Source organism: Nicotiana tabacum, chromosome 2 (genome assembly GCF_000715075.1).
Source record: "Nicotiana tabacum cultivar K326 chromosome 2, ASM71507v2, whole genome shotgun sequence".
NCBI lineage: Eukaryota > Viridiplantae > Streptophyta > Magnoliopsida > Solanales > Solanaceae > Nicotiana > Nicotiana tabacum.
In genome coordinates, this window is record NC_134081.1 from 125637689 (window position 1) to 125655204 (window position 17516).

The 17516-nt window shown below is 41.9% G+C and overlaps 1 protein-coding gene across 1 annotated transcript; it reads right to left on the reverse strand.

The window, feature by feature from the left end:
• Positions 1-425: 425 nt before the first annotated feature.
• Positions 426-1564, reverse strand: LOC107803301 (stress-response A/B barrel domain-containing protein UP3-like). Its single transcript, XM_016626989.2, has one exon. The coding sequence runs from the start codon at positions 1562-1564 to the stop codon at positions 665-667; it is 900 nt and encodes a 299-aa protein (XP_016482475.1). The 3' UTR covers positions 426-664.
• Positions 1565-17516: the final 15952 nt, after the last annotated feature.

Here is a 17516-nt window from a genome sequence, read left to right on the forward strand (position 1 = left end):
TGCTAGGACTACCTACCTCGACGGATAAACAAAGTAAATTGTGGACATCCTTCGGGAGGGAGTAAAATCATAACTATGGTCTCTACTTGAGGGTTATCGGTACCAGTATGCTAGTTTTACCTTCTCACTAGCGAAGGTTGAAAGGAATATGCCATTAGCTACGAGATCCATCAAAGTATCCTCCCAATCTACAAATTCAAAAAACTATATACCCAAACTGTAATTTCTTTATATAAAACACAAAATATCCATATCAAACATTATCAGAATGATGCAAGGTGTTCTAGTCCATATCCGGCTTATGCCATCCTGGAAAATGACCAAAGTTTTCAACCTGTTAAAACATCACAATTGTAGTTTATACAACAGTCGCTTTTTAAGTATGGCTACAGAAGCAAAATAGTAATGGAAAGTTCAAAACCTGATTGAATGAAAAGCATGTAAAAATGTTATTATAAAGAGGCCATAAAAAGGACACCTTTGCAAAAGTTCAAGATGCAAAAAGAAATGCATTTCAACAACGAAGGATAACTGAAATTATTAGCCATGTTTAAACGCAAATCATAGTCACACCCCAACAAAGTAAATTTACTAAGCTTTTTAAGCACAACGGCAAATTGACTTTCAGTTAGAGGCAAGAATAACCTCACTTGCTGATCTTTACTCAAAGGCTAGCTGATTGAGTAGGAGGAACAGCATAATCCACCACAACAACACCATCCAAAAAATCTCTAACCTTTTCTTTCTGCTCATTCGCCAGCTCAGTTTGAGCCTCCAGAGCTTCCAATTCATTCACTCCCTTGAAAACCGCAATGGAAGCAATCGAAAAACCTTTCGCCCTACCCGGAGAAAAATTCTCCCCAACAGTCAACTGTTCAATCCCAGGGAATTTCTCTTTAATTCCCCCAATCGCACTCAAAACTTGTGATTTCTCACTTTCCCCCAACTTCTCCTTCAATTTAAGAAACGTCACTCTCAACGCCGAACCAGGCGCGACCTCAATTGGGCCAGAGAAATCAGTCGGAATCCAATCAACGGCCATGATGTCATCAACCACCGGTAACACGTACTCCTTCACGACGCTGACGTGGTCGGGGTGTGCAGAGTAATCGGCCAAGTCGGATTTTGACTTGTACCGAGAATGAAGGATGTGAGTGAACGAGAAAGAGGAAGATCTGTCGCGAACGAGGGGACCAGCGGAGAGGTGAACGACTTGGCTGAGAGAAGTTAAGCTGTTGAGGTTGTTGGCCATGGCGCTAAGCTTTGAAGGGTCAACATCAGGCTTGGCTTTGAAGAGCACAACGTGTTCGACGATTTGTTCAGCTGACATTTTGATGGAACGAAATGAGGAGTAAGGCTTAAAATGGCGAAAAGTAGTGGGGGTAGGATTGGGGGATAAGAAGTGAGAGCAAGGTGTTGGAGGTGCAGGTCCTGACGTTTTGAGACCCAGCATTTTTCTACTGCACCTTAGGTTTTGACTGTAAATTTGGATCTTTTGACTGCTGCGTGCTAGTGGTAGTTGGGTGGTCGATAATGATCGGACTATTTGTTGTATCAGCTTCATTGGAGGCGCTTCGAATCTAACTTTTTACTATTGAATTCATAGGGAGGCTCTTTGAATAACTATGGAATTCATTGGGAGGCGCTTTGAATAACTATTAAAATTGGAATAGATCGATAATTTTAGTTGAAAGTAATTGGAGACTCTTATAAAATAAAGATTAGAAAGCAAATAATGTAGAGAAAATTGTTGGGCTAAACCACCTTAATGATATTCTTTGGGCAAAGTGCACAGTTAGCCACTAATAAGAGATGTATTTATTTTTAAGCCATTGTTTAAAATATTTTTAGTCTTTAGCCATTGCTTTAACAAATTTTTACCCGTCCGGACGAAATTACCCCTCTGCTATAATATTGTATTTCGCTGAAACCTACGCTATTTTGCTCAACTTATTTACGTGCAGAGAGTTGAGAGATACCTTCGCTCCTTTGCTCAGCTTATTTACGTGCAGAGAGTTGACAGAAACCTTCGGTCAAACTTTGATCGTCCAAATTACAGAAGGTTTTCTCCTCCTTTCTCCTCCTATTTCAAATGATTTTGTGTGTTTGTGTGGATTACAATAACTTTGATCGTCGCCATAAAATTACAGCAAGTTCTAAAATTTCAGATATCTCTATATGCTTTTGTGTGTTTGTGTAGATATTTATTTGGTTGCTGGAGAATAAGATGCAATGGATTTGATATTTTTATTTTCCTTTTCTGGATTCCATTGTATTGATAATGTTTCCTGTATTTACAACTTGTATTGATAAAGTTTAAGACATCGTGTCCTTAACTTTATAACTGTTGTGTAAATATTAAAGACAAAGTATCCTATATTTGCAACTTGTATTGATAAAGTTTAGGACATCGTGTCCTTAACTTCATGACCGATGTATAAATATTAAGGATAAATAGTGTCCTGTATTTGCAACTTGTATTGATAAAGTTTAGGACATCGTGTCCTTAACTTTATTATTGTTGTGTAAATATTAAGGACAAAGTGTCCTGTATTTGCAACTTATACTGATAAAGTTTATGACAACGTGTCCTTAACTTCATTATTGTTGTGTAAATATTAAGGATTTGCAACTTGTATTGATAAAGTTTAGGACATTGTGTCCTTAACTTCATTATTATTGTGTAAATATTAAGGATAAAGTTTCCTGTATTTGCAACCTGTATTGATAAAGTTTAGGACATTATGTCCTTAACTTCATGACTTATGTGTATATATTAAAGACAAAGTGTCTTGTATTTGCATTTTGTATTGATAAAGTTTAGGACATCGTGTCCTTAACTTCATGACTACTGTGTAAATATTAAGGACATAGTGTCCTGAATTTCTCCTTTTCTTGACTTGCACGATGGATACACTATGTATTATAGTTGCTTTCAATGGAAGATGGACCGAAGACTATAAGTATCTGGATCATCAAACAAAGCTTGTTCTAGTACCTGAGGCAATTCGATTTGAAGATTTCGTCAACCACGCCTTTGAAGTTATTGAATTGGATAGAGACAAGTTTGAAGCAATAGTATGGTTTGATATCAACCTGGGAACAAGCAAAGGAATGCTTGTATCCAAATATTTAGATCTTCACACATGTATAGAGTTACTAAAAAATCATTCACTCTTCAAGGGTTGTCGTTTCATTGTTGATGTTTCGGAAAGAGTTTTTGGCTCTACAAGCACCTTTGAACATGTCAACATAGAAACTCAACAAAAAAATCAAGACAAATGCCAACTGATAATAGAAATAGATGTGGTTGAACTTGAACCAATAATTGAAGAGGTGCTTCAAACATTTAATTCAATTCAAGTGGAAGGACAAAGCATTATAGAGATTGACAACCAACAAGCTTTGGGTATTCAAGTCTTAGAGAGTGCACCGGTAATTGAAGAAGTTACTGAAAAATTCTCACTCAACTAACTAGACGAAGGTCAAAGTAGAAACAAAAAGAATCCCCAAGTATAATATTGAGAGAAAATGCTTCGTTGGATGAAATAAAAGTGGGATCAATATTTGACAAAAAGAAGAGTATAATTAACTGTTTTTCAAATATAATAATTAAAAGACATTTTGAATTCAAGGTTGTTAGATCAGGCTCAACAAGATATTCTTTGAAATGCAATGATGAAAAGTATGGGTGGTGTAACGATCCGGTCGATCGTTTTGAGAGTAGTAGCCCCGAACCCCTAGTTATTGCTCCCTCTACTTCATTTTGTGGTTATGTAACTTGTCGGGAGGATTTATTTTTGGTTTCGGAGTATAATGGGACACATAGTCCCTAAAATGGAAGTTTAAGTCGTAGGAATCGACCGTAATTCGAATTATATGAAGATGACTCCGGAATGGAGTTTCAACAGTTCCTATAGCTCCATAGGGTGATTTTGATCTTAGGAGAGTGTTCAGATGTTGAATTGGAGGCCCGCATGTCATTTTAGCGTCAATTGGCGAAATTTGGAAAATTAGATGATTTTTGGAAAGTTTGACCTGGAGTGAACTTTTTGATATCGGGGTCGGATTCCGGTTCCGGAAGTTGGAGTAGGTCCGTAATATTAATTATGACTTATGTGCAAAATTTGAGGTCAATCGGACTTGATTTGATAGGTTTCGGCATCACATGTAGAAGTTTAAAATTTTAAAGTTTATGAGGCTTGAATCGATGTGCAATTCGTATTTTTTTAGCGTTGTTTGATGTGATTTAAAGGCTCGACTAAGTCCTTATGATATTTTAGGACTTGTTGGTATGTTTGGTTAAGGTCCCGGGGGCCTAGGGTGAGTTTCGGATGGTTAACGGAAAATTTTTGGACTTAGAAGATTTCAAGTGCTGGGCTGGTTCTGGTGTCATCGCACGTGTGGTGGGATTGGCCGCAGGTGCGGTCTCGCATAAGCGAGTTGGGAGTCGCAGATGCAGAGGCGAGGAGGATGGCCACTGGTCGCAAGTACGGTGTGAAGGCCGCAGAAGCGGAGTCGCCTCTGCGGAAGATTGATCGCAGGAGCGGACGAGTGTGGGGAGGCCTGTCCGCAGGAGCGGACATGTTTGTGCAGATGCGCACCCTCAGAAGCGGGATTGGGACCGCAGAAGCGGAATCTGTGCCAGGAGTTGTTCCCGCAGAAGTGGATCACGGGCCGCAGAAACGCATCCGCAGGAGCGAAACCTGGAGCACAGTGCGGGCCTTAAGGGATTTAAGTGATTTTCGGAGAAGCGGAGGAATTTACCGCAAAAGCGGTTTCGCAGGTGCGGTGGAATTGGCCGCAGGTGCGAAAAGCCTGGGCAGTGCTTAAAACCAAAGGATTTCGTGATTTATCTCATTTTGGACTTTGCAAACTCGGTCTAAGATTTTTGAGAGCATTTTCGAGGGATTTCTTGAGGTAAGTCCCTTGTGCTTATTTTTTAATCAATAATCTTGTTCCCCTATTGATTTTCCCATCTAGTTAGTATGTATTTAAGGTGGAATTTGAGAGTTTGAGGCTAGGAATTTGGAGAGTTTAATTTGGGGATATGAGTGGCGACTTGGTGTCGGATTTTTGTAATTTTGGTATGGGTGTACTCGATATCAAATGAGTGCTCGTATTTTGTAAATTTTACCCGATTCCGAGACGTGGGCCCGGTCGACTTTTTGGGGTGATTTTTTAATTTTTTGCTAAAGTTGTAGATTTATGATTTAAATTAGTTTATTGTAGTTGTATTCATGATATGTAATTAATTTTGGCTAGATTTGGGCCATTCGGAGTCGAAAAATCGAGGGAAAGGCATCCTTATCGATTGATTGAGCGAGATTTGAGGTAAGTGACTTGTCTAACCTTGTGTGGGGAAATCCCCTTAGGATTTAGTACTATTGTAACAATTTGTGATATGTGAGCACCGTGTACGCGAGGTGACGAGTGCGTACACATGCTAATTGTGAAAATTTCGGTTCTTGCTGAGTTGTATTTTTTTAAATTCCTTAACTGAGTTGCCTTAGCATATGTAGTGATCATGATTAGCCTAGTATCGCAAGTCTATGTGCCTTAACGCTTACTTGCAATTTTTGCAACATGCTTAGTCGAATTACCTGCTTCCCTTGATTTGAATTAAAGCTTTAACTGTAAGATTTCTTGCTATAAATTCGTTGTTCCTTCGGTTCGGTTATCTGCTGCATATTTACTTTGGGACTACGAAGCGGTTCCTCGGGAGATCCCCCTGTACAACATATTTACTTTGGGACTACGAGGCGTTTACTCGGGAGATCCCCCTGTACTATAGATTTACTTTGGGACTATGAGGCGTTTACTCGGGAGATCCCTATGTACTGCATATTTACTTTGGGACTACGAGGCTTTTACTCGGGAGATCCCCTTGTCTTGCATATTTACTTTGGGACTACGAAGTGGTACCTCAGGAGATCCCCCCGTCGTGCATATTTACATTTGAGACTACGAGGCGGTACCTCGGGAGTGCCCCTGTTGTTACCTCTATTTGCTGTGCTGTTATTTTCTGAAACTTCTCGTTGTTTAAATTCTCTGTCATTTCAAAATTTTATTATATCTTCTGCCTTGCTTATCTTTTAAACCAGTAGGGCCCTGACCTGACCTCGTCACTACTCTAGCGAGGTTAGGCTTGGCACTTACTGGGTACCGTTGTGGTGTACTCATACTACACTTCTGCACATCTTTTTGTGTAAATCCAGGTTCTTCCCACCAGACCAGATACCAGTGAGTTGGACCGCACGTGGAGACTTCAAGGTACAGCTGCCAGTGTCCGCAGACCTCTGAGTCCCCCTCTATCCTTACTATGTTATTTTCCTTATTCTCTTTAGACTCTGATGTATAGAAACACTTAGTATTTGCTTTTAGAACCTTGTGACTTATTTTCTCCTGGTTTTAGGAGTTGTAATTATTAATTTGCAGTTTTATATTTATTTCATGCGTTGAGATTGGAGTTCAGTTTATTATTATGTTATTCCGCAAATTGTTAAGCTTTCCTAATCTTAGAGACTAGGTGCCATCACGACATCCTGCGGAGGGTGAATTGGGGTCGTGATAAGTTAGTATCAGAGCACTAGGTTCATAGGTATTATGAGTCACAAGCAGGTTTAGTAGAGTCTCGCAGATCGGTACAAAGACGTCTATACTTATCTTCGGGAGGCTATTGAACTTTTAGGAAAATCTTCACTTCTTTGATTCCTTATCGTGCGATATTTTGACTTCTTATACTAAATTTCTGTCTTTCTATTCTCTCATAGATGGTGAGAACACGTACAGCTGGATCAGAAGACCAGACACCTGCGCCTCCTGCTAGAGCCGTGAGAGGCCGGGGCTAGGGTAGAGGCCAAGGACATCCACGTGGTGCAACCAGAGCACCCGCACGAGCTACTACAGAGGAGCCACCAATAGCTCCAGTGTGAGGGCAGGAACTTGAGACGCCTGTTACTGCTCCGGCCCTCCAGGAGACTCTAGCCCAGTTTCTGAGCATGTTCAGCACCTTGGCACAGGCAGGATTGATACCACTTGTTCCTGCCACATCTTAGGTCGGGGGAGGAGAACTGACTCTCATCGCCGGTACCCTAGAGCAGCGGGTTCAGGTCGACCAGGTTCCAGAGATCATACTGATGCAGCCGGTAGCTCCATTTCAGCCCGAGGTTAGGGCAGCAGCTTCCGAGGCAGAGTAGCTCAGGCTCGAGAGGTACAAGAGGTACCACCCTCATACTTTCAGTGGATTGGCGTCAGAGGATGCCCAGGGTTTTCTTGAGAAGTGCCACTGTATCCTCCGTACTATGGGTGTTGCGAAGACTAGTGGGGTTTCTTTCACTACATTCCAGCTTAGAGTAGCGGCCTATCAGTGGTGGCGCTCATATGAGTCGGATAGTCTGGTTGAGGTAGCTTTATTCACTTGGACTTAGTTCTCAGATATATTCTTGAGGGAGTATGTTCCCCGGAGTCTCAAAGATGCTTGGCGCGTAGAGTTTGAGCAGTTGTGCCAGGGTTCTATGACCATGTCAGAGTATGCGGTTCGATTCAGTGATTTGGCCAGGCATACACCAACCTTGGTTGCTACGAGAGCGGGTTCGTCGGTTTATTGAGGGGCTCAACCCCAGTATCAGATTGAGCATGGCCCGAGAGTTGGAGATGGATATTGCATACCAGCAGATAGTAGGGATTGCTAGGAGGTTAGAGGGTATGCTGACTCGAGATAGAAAGGAGAGAGAGGCCAAGAGGTCTCGAGCGTCTGGCACCTACAGTGGTACTCGTTCCCCAGCGGCAGCTCGTTAGGGCAAGGGTTATATGGGTCGCCCTATTCATTGAGCACTCCCAGCCACCAACGATGCTCCGGCCACTACTAGTCCCCAAGATCCTTATTATGCACCGCTAGTGTCTAGCGTACCTCCTGTACGGGGTACTTTTAGTGGTCAGTCCAGTTGATCAGGCCCGAGCTAGTCGCAGCAGCCACGTCCTCCGAGAGCTTGTTTTGAGTGTGGTGACACTCGCTATATGGTGAAGGATTGCCCCAGATTTATGAGGGGTGCACCTCCACAGATTTCTCAAGCACCGCGTGCTCCACCTGGTCCTCATGCTATGGTTACAGCACTAGCTACCACCCCCACCTGCACAGCCAGCTAGAAGTGGAGGACGGACAGGTAGGTCGCCCTAGAGGGGGAGGCCATGCTAGATATTATGCCCTTCCTGCTAGGACAGAGGCAGTTGCATCAGATTCTGTTATCAAAGGTATTGTTCCGGTCTGTCATAGAGATGCATCAGTCTTATTTGATCCAGGCTCCACTTATTCATATGTGTCATCTTATTTTGCCATGTATTTGGGTGTATCCCGCGATTTTCTGAGTTTGCCTGTTTATGTATCTACACCAGTTGGTTATTCTATTGTTGTTGACCGTGTGTATCCGTTGTGTTTGATTGTTCTTAGTGGTTTTGAGACTAGAGTCAATTTATTATTGCTCAGTATGGTAGATTTCGATATTATTTTGGGCATGGACTGGTTGTCGTCCTATCATTCTATCCCTGATTGTCATTTCAAGACAGTGACGTTGGCTATGCCAGGTCTACCGCAGCTAGAGTGGAGAGGTACCTTGGATCATGTTCCTAGCAGGGTTGTTTCATTTCTTAAAGCTCAGCGAATGGTTGAAAGGGGTGTGATGTGTATCTGTCCTATGTGAGAGATGTTAGTATTGATACTCCTATTGTCGAGTCTATTCCGGTAGTGAGGGACTATTCAGATGTGTTCCCAGCAGATCTTTCGGGCATGCCGCCCGACAGGGATATTGACTTTGGCATTAATTTGTTACCGGGCACTCAGCCCATTTCTATTCCACCTTATCGGATGGCCCCAATAGAGTTGAAAGAATTAAAGGAACAGTTGCAAGAGTTTCTCGACAAGGGCTTCATTCGGCCTAGTGTGTCGCCCTGGGGTGCTCATGTCTTGTTCGTGAAGAAGAAGGATGGTTCTATGCGAATGTGTATCGATTATCGCCAGTTGAACAAAGTTACAGTGAAGAACAAGTATCCATTGCCACGTATTGATGACCTATTTGATTAGCTTCAGGGTGCTAGAGTATTCTTTAAGATCGACTTGCATTCAAGCTATCATCCGTTGAAGATTCGGGAGCCAGATATCCCGAAGACTGCTTTCAGGACTCGGTATAGTCATTACGAGTTACTTATGATGTCAATTGGCCTGACCAACGCCCCAATGACATTCATGCAATTGATGAACAATGTATTTCAATGCTATCTTGAATTTTTCGTCATTGTGTTTATTGACGACATTCTGGTGTACTCCCGGAGTCGGGAGGATCATGAGCAGCACCTGAGAACTATGCTTCAGACCTTGAGAGAGAAGAAGTTATATGTAAAAATTTTGAAGTGTGAGTTCTGGATAGACTCAGTGGCATTTTTGGGTCATGTAGTATCGAGTGAGGGGATCAAGGTAGATCCGAAGAAGATTGAAGCAGTGCAGAGTTGGCCTAGACCCACCTCAGCTACGGAGATCCGGAGTTTTCTTGGCTTGGCGGGGATATTACCGTCGATTTATAGAGGGTTTCTCATCTATTGAATCACCTATGACCAGATTGACCCAGAAGGGTGCTCCGTTCAGGTGGACCGAGGATTGTGAGGAGAGCTTTAAAAAGCTCAAGACTGTTTTGACTACAGCCCCAATGTTGGTGTTGCCTACTGGATCGAGGTCCTATACGGTATATTATGATGCGTCACGCGTTGGTCTCGGCGCAGTGTTGATGCATGACGGTAGGGTGATTGCCTACGCATCCTAACAACTAAAGGTGCATGAGAAGAACTATCATGTCCATGATCTTGAGTTAGCAACTATTGTTCATGCCTTGAAGATCTAGCGACACTATTTGTATGGTGTTCCTTATGAGGTTTTCACCGATCACCGGAGTCTACAACATCTGTTTAAACAAAAGGATCTTAACTTGCAGAAGTGGAGATGGTTGGAGTTGCTTAAGGATTATGACATCACCATTCTCTATCATCCCGGGAAGGCCAATGTAGTGGCCGATGCCTTGAGTCACAAGACGGAGAGTTTGGGCAGTTTAGCATATCTACCAGTAGCAGAGAGGTCTTTAGCCTTGGATGTTTAGGCCTTGGCTAACCAGTTTGTTAGATTGGATATTTCCGAGCCGAGCCGAGTTTTGGCTTGTGTGGTTTCTTAGTCTTCTCTTTATGATCGTATCAGAGAGCGTCAGTATGATGACCCCCATCTGCTTGTCCTTAAGGACACGATTCAGCACGGTGATGCCAAGGAAGTCACTATTAGAGATGACTGTGTATTATAGATGTAGGTCATGCTATGTGTGCCTAATGTAGATGGTTTGCGTGAGTTGATTCTCCAGGAGGCTCATAATTCGCGGTATTCCATTCACCCAGGTGCCGTAAAGATGTATCAGGACTTAAGGCAGTACTATTAGTGGAGGCGGATGAAGAAGGACATAGTGGAATATGTAGCTCGTTGCCTAAATTGTCAGCATGTGAAGTATGAGCATTAGCGACCAGGTGGATTGCTTCAGAAGTTAGAGATTCCAGAGTGAAAATGGGAGCGGATCACTATGGATTTTGTTGTTGGGCTCCCACGGACTCAGAGGACGTTCGATGCAATTTAGGTGATTGTGGATAGATTGACTAAGTCAACTCATTTCATTTCTGTGGTTACTACTTACTCTTCGGAGCAGCTGGCTCAGGTTTACATTAGCGAAATTGTCAGGTTTCATGGCGTACCAGTATCTATCATCTCTGACCGGGGTACGTAGTTTACATCATGGTTCTGGAGAGCCGTACAACGTAATTGGGTACTCGTGTGGAGTTTAGTACAACATTTCACCTTCAGACGGATGGACGGTCCGAGTGCACTATTCAAATATTGGAGGATATTCTTCATGCGTGTGTGATTGATTTTGGGGGTGCTTGGGATCAGTTCTTGCCACTTGCGGAGTTTTCCTACAACAACAGTTATCAGTCGACATTCATATGGCGCCGTATAGGGCTTCGTATGGTAGACGGTGCCGGTCTCCAGTAGGTTGGTTTGAGCTGGGCGAGGCTAGGCTATTGGGAACAAACTTGGTTTAGGATGCCTTGAAGAAAGTTAAATTAGTTCAGGATCAACTTCATACAGCCCAGTCCAGGCAGAAGAGTTATGCAGATCGGAAGATTCGCGACGTTGCATTCATGGTTGGGGAGCGGGTCTTGCTCCGAGTTTCTCCCATGAAGGGTGTTATAAGGTTCGGAAAGAAGGGCAAGTTGAGACCTAGGTATATTGGGCCCTAGTCTCTCTGCAGTTCATCTAGTATTCCATGTTTCCATGATCCGGAAGTATCACGGCGATCCGTCTCATGTGTTAGACTTCAGCTCAGTCCAGTTGGACAAGGATTCATCTTATGTTCAGGAGCTAGTAGCCATTTTGGACAGGCAGGTTCGAAAGTTGAGGTCAAAGAACATCGCATCTGTGAAGGTTCAGTGGAGGGGTCATCTAGTCGAGGAGGAGACTTGGGAGACCGATCATGATATGCGCAACCGTTACCCTCATCTTCTCAACACTCCAGGTATGTCTCTATACTCGTTCGAAAATAAACGTTTGTTTAAGAGGGGGAGAATGTAACAACCCGGCCAGTCGTTTTGAGAGTAGTAGCCCGAACCCCTAATTATTGCTCCCATCTACTTCATTTTGTGGTTATGTAACTTGCCAGGAGGATTTATTTTTGTTTTCGGAGTGTAATGGGACACATAGTCCCTAAAATGGAAGTTTAAGTCATAGGAATCGACTGTAGTTCGAATTGTGTGAAGACGACTCCAGAATGGAATTTCAATGGTTCCTATAGCCCCGTAGGGTGATTTTGGTCTTAGGAGCGTGTTCGGATGTTGAATTGGAGGCCTGTAAGTCATTTTAGCATCAATTGGCGAAAATTGGAAAATTGGATGATTTTTGAAAAGTTTGACTAGGAGTGCACTTTTTGATATCAGGGTCGGATTCCGGTTCCGGAAGTTGGAGTAGGTCTGTAATGTCAATTATGACTTGTGTGCAAAATTTGAGGTCAATCGGACTTGATTTGATAGGTTTCAGCGTCAGATGTAGAAGTATGAAATTTTAAAGTTCATTAGGCTTGAATCGATGTGCAATTCGTATTTTTTTAGCATTGTTTGATGTGATTTAAAGGCTCGACTAAGTCCGTGTGATGTTTTAGGACTTGTTGGTATGTTTGGTTGAGGTCCCGGGGGCCTCGGGTGAGTTTCGGATGGTTAATGGATAATTTTTGGACTTAGAAGATTTCAAGTGTTGGGCTGGTTCTGGTGTCATCGCACGTGTGGTGGGATTGGCCACAGGTGCGGTCTCGCATAAGCGAGTTGGGGGTCGCAGATGCGAAGGCGAGGAGGATGGCCAGTGGTCGCAGGTGCGGTGTGAAGGCCCTAGAAGTGGAGTCGCCTCTGCAGAAGATTGATCGCAGGAGCGAACGAATGTGGGGAGGCCTGTCCGCAGAAGCGGACGTGTTTGCGTAGAAGCGGGATTGGAACCGCAGAAGCGGAATCTGTGCCAGGAGCTGTACCCGCAGAAGCGGATCACGGGCCACAGAAGCGCATCTGCTGGTGCGAAACCTGGAGCACAGGTGCGGACCTTGAGGGACTTAAATGATTTCCAGAAAAGTGGAGGAATTTACCGCAAAAGCGGTTCCACAGGTGCGGTGGAATTGGCCGCAGGTGCGAAAAGCTTGGGCAGTGCTTAAAATCGAAGGGTTTTGCAGAAAGCCTGGGCAGATTCTATAAATTCAAGGGCTCGAGATTTTTATCATTTGTTGAACATTTGAGCTCGGGTTTGGCGGTTTTTGAGAGCAGTTTCAAGGGATTTCTTGAGGTAAGTCCCTTGTGCTTATTTTTGATCAATAATCTTGTTCCCCCATTGATTTTCCCACCTAGTTAGTGTGTATTTAAGGTGAAATTTGGGAGTTTGAGGCTAGGGATTTGGAGAGTTTAATTTGGAGATTTGAATGGCGACTTGGTGTTGGATTTTTGGTAATTTTGGTATGGGTGGACTCGATATCGAATGGGTGTTCGTATTTTATGACTTTTACTCGATTCCGAGACGTGGGCCCAGGTTGACTTTTTGGGGCGATTTTTTGATTCTTTGCTAAAGTCGTAGATTTATGATTTAAATTAGTTTCTTGTAGTTATATTTATGATATGTAATTGCTTTTGGCTAGATTTGGGCCATTCGGAGTCGGAAAATCGAGGAAAAGGCATCCTTATCGATTGATTGAGCGAGATTTGAGGTAAGTGATGTGTATAACCTTGTGCGGGGGAAATTCCCTTAGGATTTGCTCCTGTTGTAACAATTTGTGATATGTGAGCGCCGTGTACGCGAGGTGACGAGTGCGTACATGGGCTAATTGTGGAAATTTCGATTCTTGCTGAGTTGTCTTCTTTTAAATTCCTTAACTTAGTTGCCTTAGCATATGTAGTGATCATGATTAGCCTAGTATCGCATGTCTACATGCCTTATCTCTTACTTGCAACTTGTGCAACATGCTTAGTCGAATTACCTGCTTACCTTGATTTGAATTAAAGCTTTAACTGTAAGATTTCTTGCTGTAAATTCATTGTTCCTTAGGTTCGATTATCTGTTGCATATTTACTTTGGGACTACGAGGCGGTTCTTCAGGAGATCCCCATGTACTGCATATTTACTTTGGGACTACGAGTAGTTTACTTAGGAGATCCCCTTGTACTGCATATTTACTTTGGGACTACGAGGCTTTTACTCGGGATATCCCCCTGTCTTGCATATTTACTTTGGGACTACGAGGCGGTACCTCGGGAGACCCCTCCTATCGTGCATATTTATATTTGGGACTACGAGGCGGTACCTCGGGAGTGCCCCTGTTGTTATCTCTTTTTACTGTGCTAATATTTTCTGAAACTTCTTATTGTTTAAATTCTCAGCCATTTCAAAATATTATTATATCTTCTGCCTTACTTTTCTTTTAAACCTATAGGGCCCTTGACCTGACCTCGTCACTACCCTACCGAGGTTAGGCTTGGCACTTACTGGGTACCGTTGTGGTGTACTCATACTATACTTCTGCACATCATTTTGTGCAGATCCAGGTTCTTCCCACCATACCAGATACCAGTGAGTTGGACCGCGCGTGGAGACTTTAAGGTATTGCTGTCAGTGTCCGCAGACCTCGGAGCCCCCCTCTATTCTTACTATGTTGTTTTCCTTATTCTCTTTAGACTCTGATGTATAGAGACACTTAGTATTTGCTCTTAGAAGATTGTGACTTATTTTCACCGGGTTTTGAGAGTTGTAATTATTGATTTGCAGTTTTATATTTATTTGATGCATTGAGATTGGAGTTCAGTTTATTATTATGCTATTCCGCAAATTATTAGGCTTACCTAGTCTTAGAGACTAGGTGCCATCACGACATCTTACGGAGGGTGAATTGGGGTCATGATAGGTGGTATGTGCGTGCTTTCAAAATTAAAGATTCAACACTATTCAAGATAGTAAAGGTTGAGAAAAATCATAACTGCTCAGTTAACACTATGAAAGCTGATCAAAGGCATGCAACTTCAAAGTTGATTAGTGGTTACATTATTGACAATCTTCGAGACCCAAGGTTTGAAGCTACACCAACCTTTGTCATGGCCGAAATGCAAAACTTGCATGGACTAGACATTGGGTATCACAAGGCGTTGCGTGCAATACAACGTGCTTCAGCTTTAATAAGAGGAACTCCTAAAGAGAATTATGAATTATTGTCTTCTTACTTGTATATGATGAAAAGTAAAAACCCAGGAACATACACTAACATAAAGACAGACGACAACAACAGGTAAACAATCAAAAAGAGTTTATTAGTCTCTTTTAAACTGTAGGACATCCCATCCTTAACTTTGATGTGTGCAGTGTAAATGTTAAGGACATGGTGTCCTTAACTTTGATGTGTGCAATGTAAATGTTAAGGACATGGTGTCCTTAACTTTGATGTGTGCAGTATAAATGTTAAGGACATGGTATCCTTAACTTTGATGTATGTAGTGTAAATGTTTATGACATGTTGTTCTTAACTTTGATGTGTGCAGTCCTAAATTTTTATAGTAGTACTGAATTTTGGCTTATTTTTTCAGGTTTCTTTATATGTTTTATGCATATTGATCATCAATAGCTGGTTAGAATCATTGTAGACCGACGATTGCTATTGATGCAACTTTTTTGAAGTCAAAATATCGTGGTGTTTTAATGATTCCAGTTACAAAGGATGCAAATAACCAAATATTCCCACTAGCCTTTGACATTGCAGAATCTGAAAATGACAACTCCTATGAGTGGTACTTTAGTGAGCTTCACAATGTAATTGGGAGCCGTGACAATTTAATTTTTTTATTAGATAGGCATCAATCGATTACACATGGCATCGCAAAGGTATATCTTGAAAGCCACCATGGGATTTGTATCTATCATTTGGAGCAGAACCTAAAGCGAAGGAAAGTGAAAAGTGAGGTCATAAAACTTTTTCAAAGTGCTGCAAGAGTATACAGGCGCAAAGAATTTGATCTCTACATGTCAGCAATAGCAAAAGTTGATAAGAAGACTTTTGAATACTTGATGGAAGAACCACCAGAAAGGTGGGCGCGTTCTTGTTGTCTGCGACGAAGATATGACATGCTCAAAACAGACATAGTTGAGTCAATAAATTCTATGTTATTAGAAGCAAAGGAGCTTCCTATTTTGAGAATGATAGATTTCATCCAAGTGGAGCTACAACGTTGGTTTTATGAAAGAAGAAATGAAACGGAAAGAACTTTTTTTTGATGTTTCATGTTGGGTAGAAGAGGAATTGAAGAAAAAGATAGATTTAGTTTTTACTTTAAATGTAAGTATTATGTTTTTACTTTAGCTTATTATTTTAATGATAACTTAACATAATATACTAACTTATAGTTTTTCAACTTTGAACGTCTTCCTTGTTGATTCATGGCGTTCTAGAGTCGAGGAAGAAGGAAATACTTTCTTGGTGGACTTAAACAAAATAACATGTGATTGTTTTCAGTTTCAATTTGATGAATTACCATGTATACATGCAATTGCAGCTATCGAGAAGATAAACATCAAGAAGTCCAATTTCTGCTTGGACTGGTACTTAAAGGAATCTTGGCTAAAAACATATGAAAGACAAATACATCCTGTAGGACATATAGATTCTTGGATTGTACCAGAGAGTGTTAAGTAACAAATTATTAAACCTCCAGATTTCAAGGTTCCGCCAGGTAGAAGGAATAAGGAAAGGCATATTCCAGCTACCGAATAATCAAAAATAACGTTCAAATGTGGTCGTTGCAGAAGAATTGGTCATAATAGAACATCTTATATATATTCTCCAGCAGTCCATCCATTTGCAAGGAAGCATAGAGAATAATAGATATATCCACTTATGTTTATCTAGTCTTTTAAGTTTTTGCTATAAATTGGATTCATTTAGATTATTTTTATTTGAGCAAGTAAGCTTTAGCATATGGTTATATAAAAAATGTCCTGAATTTTCAAAGTTTCTTTGTGCTTACGTGCTCTTTGTTTCTTTTTCTTTTGTTGGGAGTTTAAGTTTTCTTTGTCGGACCAATTATTATTTTGGGATTATACTCTAAACAAGAAAGTCCTTTTCTTTGTAAAACTTGATGCCTGCAACTTGCTACATCTTATTTTGAAAATGAGATTGGTACAAGTAAACTTCAAGATATAATTTTTTGAAACGTTCTGAAAGTTTGAAGTATGAATCTAATATTAAGGACATAAATGTCTAAAATGTCCTTAACATCTGGAAATCTCAGTTTAGTGTCTAGATTTCCAGAAGTTCGGGACATTTCAGAAAAATAAAAGGGCGGTCCGGTACACTAAGCTCCCACTATGCGCGGGGTCTGGGGAAGGGCTGAACCATAAGGGTCTATTGTATGCAGCCTTACCCTGCATTTTCTGCAAGAGGCTGTGTAAGGCCCCGTAAATAATTTCGTAAAGGAATTTAAGGTTTCGTGGTGCCGAAGTAGGCTTACGTGTTTGAGGATTGTAGAATCACTCTGCGGACCGCATAATGGTCGCAGAGTGAATCAGAGGAGGGGCAAGATTGGAGGAAGTTTGCGGTACATTATGCGACCGCAGACCAGTTCTGCGGTGCATTATGCAACCGCAGACCAGTTTTGCGGTACATTATGCGACCGCAGAACAGGTTTGCGGCCGCATAACCATCGCAGACCCAACCGAGCGACCCCCGTTTTGGAGCTACAATTATGCGGTCGATTCGCAGACCGCAGATGTGTTACGCGGTCGCATATGCGACCGCAGATCTGCGCTGGGGCTTCAATCTTTCTAATTTTTTATCTGACCCTATTTCGATATATTGAAGTAAAGGGACTCTTTTGGAGCAAAAATATGATATTTTTAGAGAGAGGTGAGAGCATCTTAGAGAGAGAAA

What these genes read in the sequence shown, in the direction of transcription:
- LOC107803301 (XM_016626989.2), bottom strand. Translation starts at nt 1,564, where the DNA reads ATGAAGCTGATACAACAAATAGTCCGATCATTATCGACCACCCAACTA.